The sequence below is a fragment of the Onychostoma macrolepis genome, chromosome 05, assembly GCF_012432095.1.
Source record: "Onychostoma macrolepis isolate SWU-2019 chromosome 05, ASM1243209v1, whole genome shotgun sequence".
NCBI lineage: Eukaryota > Metazoa > Chordata > Actinopteri > Cypriniformes > Cyprinidae > Onychostoma > Onychostoma macrolepis.
The window spans coordinates 18,143,610-18,153,205 of record NC_081159.1 but is presented as its reverse complement, the minus strand read 5'-3'; the positions used below and the strand labels follow the sequence as shown (position 1 = coordinate 18,153,205).

Below are 9,596 nucleotides of genomic sequence, written 5' to 3'. Positions count from 1 at the left end.
TAAAGTTCGTTATGTATTTGATCAAATCACATGAGTTTGTAAGAAACTGTTTAATTTTCCAAAAATATTTTGAATTATATTAAATTATACTGCGGGGCCGTTGAATGCTTGAATCTGATTGGCTGCCGAAGGTTCTGAGGTGTGCAATTATTTTCAGGGCAACACACGGCAAACGTAGTTCCAGGCAGCTCTTGACCTCTATATCACTTCGCCAAATGATTTCTGTTATTTCAAAGGTCTTACAACAGCAAAATAACCAAGCCCCACAAGGACACTGGCCAAATAAATAAATATAGTAAACAAAAGCATAACGACAGCTCATGTCTATGTTTTTGCCACAAAATTAGGCTTTATTATGTACGGAAAGCACATACTCTATCTCTCCCGCTCTCTCTCCCTCACAGACCGCACATACATAACAGTTTGCACACACTAACATACATCGAGCTAATGTTGTAAGCGCTACTCTGACGATTTAATCAGTAAAAAACTTAAAAACTATGACTTCTCACAAGCGAGGTAACAACAACAGCGCTGTTCGTGAACAAAAGGAACTAAGTTTCACTATAACTAGAGACATTGCTGCCGAACACTATTGAGAGACGCACAGAGGTAATCTCTCTCTCTCTCTCTCTCTCTCATAATTTAACTGCATTAGTCTGTTATCAACGGCTCAAGCCTCCGTTACTAGGTTTAAAATGACGTTTTGGAATTAGCAACGGAGGCGTACTGGATGAGATGCGGAAGAAATAATCCCACTCACAATTGCTATTTAAGTAGAAATACTGGACGAATGCCATGAAATATATAATCTGATCCATGTCTTGAGGTGTGGCAACCGTAGTATAAGCGGAATAATTGACTTCGGTCCGTTGAATTATTAGAAAAATAATGCACACCTGAGGTGTAACGGTGTATAACTCCGCTTCGCGTCGTGACCCCATCCACCTCGGGTGTGCATTATTTTTCTAATAATCCAACGGCCCGTCGTCAATTATTCCTTACATAATGTACCACATGCTGATCAGAGGGATGTAATGCCAGAGTAAAGTAACGCCACAATTTACACAACAGATCTTTTTTCCTGACAAAATCAATATTTCTATCTGCTGAATGTAAGCTTCTCCATATTCCAAGTTTGCCTGCAGCACTGGGGACATCACATGCATGTGGGAGTCGTGAGAATTATGAAAATAAATCTAGGAATTATTTGATTGTTGAATTTTAAATCAGCAGGGTTGAGGCATCAAAAGTAACTAAGTAACGAAGCTGTTTTATGGAAAGTAACTGTAATATTATTACTGAAATCTTATTAGTAATTAGTTACACTACTAGTTACTGCAAAAAGTAATATTATTACAGTAACTAAATTACTAGTAACTAGTTACTGCCCATTCCAACACTGGTGGTGGTCTGATTGCTGTTAGACTGTAACACATAAAACATTATTATACTGTAGCTTCTTTTTGCAACCTGATCTCACAGAATTCCGTGTAATGTTCACGGACTTAATTAACCCCGAATCTGTGGTGGCATCACGGAATCGCCGAAAATTCCGTGCTGGACTCACAGAAGGCATCAGCCGTGGTCCATGCACGGATTCACTGGTTCAACACCAGCGCTGCATCGGACCACATAAAAAGAGTGACTCCGATGCAGTTATACTTTCACTGGAGTACCTGACCCCACATCTACCCTAAACCTACCCAGTTCTGAACAATAATGATGACGATAAATTTCCCAGTATCGCGTCGGCATATTGATGCTAGGGTTTCCGTGCGTGGAGCACGGCTGATGCCTGTCACTGACTTACATTGGTATCACTTCTGTGAGCCCATCACGGAATTTTCGGCGATTCCGTGATGCCACCACAGATTCGGAGGTTAATTAAGTCCGTGAACATTACACGGAATTCTGTGAGATCATGTTGTCTTTTTGTGTGCGAAATACAAGAACACAGTGCCAGTGAAAACAATCACAAGCCATGTGCTCAACAGAAACAACACACAACACCAGACAAGATCATATTGTGAGGAAACAAACACCAAGACTACAGTATGTGTTCATGATAAACATGACAAGACAAAAGCAATGAAATAGTTTAATAACTCATATTGTAAACCAAACCAGACAAGAGTGTCAGGATCCTGTCACCTTGCCCCAAACATACAATACACCACATAGAAAAAATAAAATAAAAAACATGGCCTGAGAGCCACTCGAAGCAACATAGTCACACAGAAACAAGAAAATACACCACATGATTTAATGAAATCTTTTTTTTTTTGCACAATGTTTTTTGCTCCAATATTCAAGAAAAAGAAATCATTTTTCAATCACCATTTTAGGACCAGTAAAAAAAAAAAAAAAAAAAGAAAGAAAAAAGGGGCTTTTAACCACCACTAGACCACTGATGCATTTAAGTAGAATAAAAGTCAACCACAGTACTTTCCATTGTAAACTCTCTTTTACCACAGTTCCCCGTATGTATGTTGTGTTACAGGAACTGAACAGAATAAAAAAAGAATATTTGTGAATATTATAGATTTATTTGGAATGGCCATACTTCTATTTCATGTTTGACATGGATCAAAGATTGCATTTGTTAACCAAGGTTCTAAATGAGTAGATCTTGGGGCCAGTTGTACAAACTTGGTCATTATGTTAAGACTTTTTCTTGAACTAGTCTGACCAACAGGCAATTATTCAAAGGGTTAGCAATCTTACTTTTTGGATTCAAATTAGACCAATCTACATTTATATGTAACTGACTTGACAAAGTTGTGTTAAAGAAAATAATTAGATGACTTAATTGTTAGACTAGTCTAACCATTTTATGCAACCACACACTGGGTTTGTGTGCTTAGTCTTAGTTTTACACTTTGGGATCAGTACAAATTTAACATGCAATTGGGGACCCAGCACATTAGGAACATCTGGAGTCAGAAAGTAAATGTTACTGTCAGTTAAAACCAGGTTTCAAGACGCTTTTCCTGTGCATGACAAGAAAACACATCAATGGTAAGCATTTGTGGTCTCTGCATCTGTTTCAGTATCTTCAAAACCACCTGCCTCTGGTGACGAGTGTTCCACTAAACAAATGAAATGGTTTTGGTAGTGTTGTTGTGACAATTATAAGTGGTCAGAAGATGCTATTTCTATATGCTGTAGTTATCTACAATACTGTATGCTCATAGCAACCTAAAAATCTGGAGTGCACAAGTACTGTAGGCTACAATGCTACAGTCTGTTCAGCAATCTCTCCACATGCTTGACTACAGCAAAGGGTACAACTAGAAAAAATGTATAGGAAATATCAAACAACCACAACAAAGCACAGGTACAACTGTTAAACTAGGGCATTCTGCAGTAGTCGTATGACCTCTTTCTAAATAAATTTCCACATCTTTATTTATTATTACATTAAATTATTAGATCTATAATATTATTATTCTTTTCCAGAACAGCTCACATTGCATTCAATGTAATAATTGTTGCATTATCACACAGGTATGATGCATATTATCAATTAAGCCTAACCCAATGTGGAAAAACCTTTTAGGAAAACAAATGAAACTATACTTTTTGAAATTCATTCATTCATTCATTCATTCATTCATTCATTCATTTATTTTGTAATGCAACAGTAGTGCTCCAGTGTGCCTCTCATTAATGCTATACTTTTTCATGGTCATATTTCAGATTTGAAGACTACTGTCTTTAGTTCAGCTGATTATTGATGAATTTAAATTAAATTGAATGTTTCATTTGATTTAAATATTTCAGTTGGTGAACTGGAACTGAACTGACTGTCAACACTAAATGGTCTTGAGCTGAATAATGACACTGGTGTCTTTTTAGAGCTGCTTTAGAGCAGAATTTAGATTTGCCTCATTTATTATGTTATCTTCCTGTTCAATATGAAGCTTTGAAACAATGGTTTAAAGCACTTTGCATGACAAAGACACAAAAACTACAAAAAAAGTGCCGACCTACAGAATTATTGTATTTGTTTTGAACACAGACGTGTGATGGTGCTTTCAAACACAGATATTTTCATTTATGCTGCTTTGTACTTTTTAAAATCTGTATGTAAAGCATCAACATATTCCTTAAAAGTATAATACACGATCATATGACACAAGCTCCTCCTTAGCGGTTCTTCACAGTCCACACACACAAAGATACACCAGAAGAGCGATCAGACATCCACATCAACACAACTCATTTCATTTCAGGTAAAATATTTTATGTTAACATCTATGATGATTTTAATTATAAGGCCTATATTTATATACACAGTTTGAAATACATCAGTTAAAAATAACCATCATCTATTGACTTTGATCAGCTTTGACTAAGTGATCTGTCATTCCTGTAATGCTTATTTTTTATGATTTGGTCATGATCAAATGAAACATAATCATGCAAACTATTTGTAAATAGTCCCTCAGAAGACAGTAAAGGCATCTTTGTCAAAATAAAGTATATAAATTCATCAAAAGATTATGATATGAGTATACACTAGAGTGACAACATTTATAGCTGCTTTAAATATAAATACAGATGCACATGAAAAACAGAGATTCTTTATAAATAAGCTTTAAATCATAACTGTTGTTATTAAATACATTTAATGCATAATTACAGGTAAAATCCAAAACATATCTTAGAATGGAAAGCAGTAATTTCATCTCAACTGACAAAGCGACAGTTGTCATTCAAATAAATCCACAAGAGGCAAAAGATGGTGCTGTTTTTGTTGATGGACAGGAGGCCAGAGGAGTATCTCACAACACAGGTCTTAAAGGATTTTTCAAAGCACAACCAAAGGCACTGGGGGTAATGCATTCGATGAATTATAATATATGCATACACAGTAAATTTCCTGGTGTTAAATCAACACCACTTGGTGTACATATGGGAACCAGTTCCGTGTACACCAAGCGGTGTTGATTTAACACCGGGAAATTTCCTGTGTAGTTTTGGGAATATTCTTAGCATTTAATTTATTTTAGATCACTTGAAATGACAGAAGTCTCTTGTCCCCTATAGTGTACTAAACACAAATAGCTTCTATTTTTGTGTTTCCAAACATAAATGTTATGCCATCATGAATAAATCACCTGACCTATATCTGCTCTCTAGACTGTACAGATAATGATTGGAGTGGTGGTCTTCTTACTTGGGATTGTACGCACCGCGAATTTTCTAGAAATTGGTATTATTTCTGTCATTAGTGGCATCAGCTTCTGGGGATCTTTCATTGTAAGTTTCATTTAATAGTTTAGCTTTATTTATTTCCCTTTTAATTTCTTGAATGAACTTTAACATGTCCTGTGTTTTTTCTCAGTACATCAGTGCTGGCTCTCTGTCTGTTGCGGCGCAGAATAAACTTCATCCGTGTGTGGTATGTACATACAAAATGCTAAAATCTGAGAGTGAGAACTCTTCTTTTGTCACATTGTTACTTATCTGTACATCCTCATTTACATTACTCAAGTAATTGTTGTGCAATTCAAATCACCACAAGCTGTCAACAATTGAGCAGCAGTCCAGACAACGTAATCTGTTAGCAGTAAAGCTCTCATTGCAGCTTTAGAAAGGTGGTAAAATGTTCTTTGATCTCAAGATTTGTAACAGGTGCACAACTGACCTTGCCTAACTTATCATATTCATTAGTTTATTATTAACTACAATTAACTGAGTAATGTAAATTATATATATATATATATATATATATATATATATATATATATATATATATATATATATATTAGTGCTGTCAAAGTTAACAAATTCATTTTAACGGCACTAATTTTATTAACGCGCAATTTTTTTAACGCAGCGCGCATTTTCTGTTTGACCAGTGGTCTGGCCCGTCGTTGGAGAAATGGAGAGACAGTGTTGCCAACTTAGCGACTTTGCAGAACCCTTTAGCGACTTTTTTGCCCCCTCTTCAAAAAAGTCGCCTAGCGACAAATCTTTAGGGTTTGTCCAAACCTTGTTTAGTTCCTGAGACTCGCTGGTACTGCCGCGCGAGCGCGAGCACACACCTTTCTCTCTCTGCATTGTTCAGCGAGCGGCGGAGAGGAGAAGGCTTTCAGTTAAACACAGATATTATGATGCTTCTCTAATTTTACATGCAAGTAGGCTATAGCCCGGAATCACAGCACAGCTATTGTCATTATCTTATGTGTACTTGATTTCATCAGACGACGGCTCGATTATTAGGATTTTTGTGCAGATTTACATCTTGGAAGGGAAAGCTGGTTATGTAGTCTTAAGGGGTCGTGTTTCAGTCACTATTTCATATTCATTCCGTTGTCAGACAACAGAAACAGTAAAATATATCAATGAAAACAGTTTTATTGAGAATTTAGCTGTATCAGAATACAGTATGTGGGCACAAAGAGGCAAACAAATGTAATAATAAATAATAAATGTACATTCTGCATGTTCAGAAGAAGTGAGCTGCCCTGTCAGGTTTGTGTAAGTAAATTGCTCAGTGCAAAGAAAGAGAAGTAATGGGAACCTGATATTTCTTTTTTCATGTGTCTAATAGACATGAACAAGTTATTTGAAAAACATCTATGACCTTTGAAACATGTCTAGAGTTCATGCTGACTATGTTGACTATGGTTTCACTAATAATAAACATTATATTGCATAAAGCATCCATATTTGTCCATGCCCATGTTGATTAGAGTATTAAAAACTTGAAAAGTATTAATTTATGGTACATTTAGAACAAATAAAAATGTGCGATTAAGTTAATTAATCATGAGTTAACTCGTGACGGTCATGCGATTAATCGTGATTAAATATTTTAACCAATTGACAGCCCTAATATATATATATATATATATATATATATATATATATATCCTGTTGGTACTGCCAGTAACAAACTGTGTAGCTGTTGTGTCCTCTCAGACATTAAACTCAGCTTTTTTAGCACAACAAGACGTTCATTATTTTACAACTAACAGATCAAAATATCTGACTCATTACTACTTTACAGATTTTAGGATGTTTTAAAAGTGTGTTCCGTTACAATTCATAAAACATAAAAGCTTCTCTCCCCCCCCTCCCCTGTAGGTGAAAGCCTCTCTTGGAATGAATGTGATCAGTGCCATAACTGCAGGGATATCCATTATTCTGATAGGTGCAGACGTAGGAATCACTTCACTGTATCACTTCACAAATTGCTACCATGATCGCCATGATACCACGAGGCTCTGTAAAAATGATCAGGTACTAAATGTACATTATTTTGTTTTAATTGTGGTTTTATTTATGTAAAAGTTCACCCCCCAAAAATTATGTTATCATTTTCTTATATGTCATTAATCATTGAAAATCTTAATGTAAACCTCAGGTTGTTGCTTACATAAAGCTATTGGGTGATTTGAAAAGATTTGAAATATAGAACACAAGTTGAATGAACAGTTTTAGCTTATATGGTGCTTTCTTGTGTTTTTTGAAGCATCAAAGCTCAGTCTTCATTCATTTTAATTGTGTTAAAGCAGTCTTTAAAATACTTTCTTTAGAAGAAAAAAAAATTAAATGACAAGAGGGTGAGTACATTATGACAGAAGATTTGTGAACTTTTATATTCTGATTTTTGAGATACACTCTTATCATCAGAATAAACTCAATATAATTGCGTGGATGTTATTTGTGGAACTGCTTTCAAATATGGGCATGTTGAATGTGCGTTTTTAGGGGTTTGGTTCTGGAATCCTTGGAATATTGCTGGTGTTCTCCATCCTTCAGTTTATCATCTCCATCGTTATCTCGGCATTTGCCTGCAAAGCCACCTGCGGCACAGACTCTACAGTGGTCAGTGTGGCACTAAACCGGGTAAATAATTTAGTGGTGATGATTCAATTGCTATAAATAGAGTGCCAGTTAGTTTTAACCCAACACCCAATAGATATATTCTTCTAAATATAACTTCTACTGGGTTTTAATCTTGTGTGTGGATCTCATTTGTCTCTTGTACACTAACATATTTTGTCTGTTACTTCCCAGGGATACTGAGCCACAGTAAGGAGATACCATCCAAAGGTTGCAAGGAATTAATATTGGCAGTGTTGCTTCTGACTCAAATATTCTTTTCTTTCTAGTGAATCTATAATAAGAGAGTGAGAATATATGGATACATTTTATAATTATTGGATAACTGATCTTCAAACCCTGATCAAACACATATGTACAAGATAATCAATCAAGCTAGCCTTCAGGATTTCTATCAAACAAACAAACAAAAACAAAAAAGACAGGCAGGTGAGTTGATCAGGATTAGAGCTAAACTCCAAAGTAGCATAGACCTTGAGGGCCAGAGTTGTGAAACCCTGTGTTGTCAACCACATGTTGACATTAATTTTTTAAAGCAAAACATGATTGGATTGATATATGAGTCTTTTAAATAAAGGTGGCCATTTCAAAAATACTCAATCCTACAATGTTTGTCTGTCATTATTTCTGTGACATACAGTAGCTACATCACCATTTAATACATTTGCAAAAAACCCACCTGCTGGCTACTGCTGGCCCTCAAACAAAGGTAGTTATAATGGTGCATTCCATTTGTGCTCGTAAGTCAGAAATTTTGAGTTAGCAAGAGAAACTTTATACTGGAACATCCCCTCAAGCTGGAGTTCTGAACATGGCTGCTCAGTGCATCAACAAACCTTTTGTTGCATTCTCACATTTTTTCTGACAACTGCTTTCTCAATAGTGGTAAAACAAAATGATACTTTCAGAGGTGGTTCGGGTTGATCAGCTTGTTTTTCTTGACTGTATTATCAGACTCAGAAATTATATGGCATAAATGATAGTTTGTGCAGTTACAGGAGTAATTTACTAGGGATGGGCACATCAGTACAGCAGCAGTATCCATATATCAATACTCACAATCTATTTATTTAGTATCATGTCCTGCAAAACAATCAGTATTAAAGTTATATTAATACGAAACATGGGTTAATACATCACTTTCAAATGTTTTCAGTACTTTTTTAATGTTTGTACCAAAATACCCCTGCCATATTTAGCTAAAAATCATGTTATTATAAATGCTGTTTGAACTATGTAATGACCATTGATGTTGGTTTTAGTTTAATGTAATTATGTGTTAAGTGTTACATGTCCAAATTATCGGACATTTAAATCCCTACTCGGACAAGACAAGTTTTCCAGGAGGACGTCAGAGAAATTTGTGTGTCACATACTATACTTGCTCTATACACTATACACTCTAAAAACTGCTGGGTTAAAAACAACCCAATTTGGGTTATTTTGGCAACCCAGCGCTGGGTCAAAAAGGGACGAACCCAGCGCTGGGTTATTTTAACCCAACACGTTGGGTTATTATATTTAACCCAGCATGCTGGGTTGCTTTTTTATGGTTTAAAATTACTACATTGCTAGGCTAAAATGAACCCAAATCGAGCTAGGCATTAAACCTACAAATCTTGTTCATTTTAAAATCACTTTGACACACACAGAATGACTATCAAAAGGTAAATATTTATTAAAAACAACAAGAGAAAACAGTCAAAAAGTAACATGCATGTAAGAAATGCAGA

General features: G+C 35.5%; 1 protein-coding gene across 3 annotated transcripts; it reads left to right on the top strand.

Moving 5' to 3' along the window:
* Positions 1-487: 487 nt before the first annotated feature.
* On the top strand, positions 488-9,006 carry LOC131541219 (membrane-spanning 4-domains subfamily A member 4A-like). 3 transcript variants are annotated; one of them, XM_058776828.1, is made up of 7 exons: positions 3,963-4,238; positions 4,651-4,842; positions 5,149-5,268; positions 5,354-5,410; positions 7,102-7,257; positions 7,729-7,866; positions 8,038-9,006. In XM_058776828.1, the coding sequence occupies exons 2-7, from the start codon at positions 4,675-4,677 to the stop codon at positions 8,044-8,046; spliced, it is 648 nt and encodes a 215-aa protein (XP_058632811.1). In that variant the 5' UTR covers positions 3,963-4,238; positions 4,651-4,674; the 3' UTR covers positions 8,047-9,006. The 3 variants fall into 3 exon arrangements, with proteins under 3 accessions (XP_058632813.1, XP_058632811.1, XP_058632812.1); XM_058776830.1 differs by lacking the exons at positions 3,963-4,238; positions 4,651-4,842 and adding an exon at positions 488-612; XM_058776829.1 differs by lacking the exon at positions 4,651-4,842 and having other exon boundaries at positions 3,970-4,238.
* The last annotated feature ends 590 nt before the right edge of the window (positions 9,007-9,596 follow it).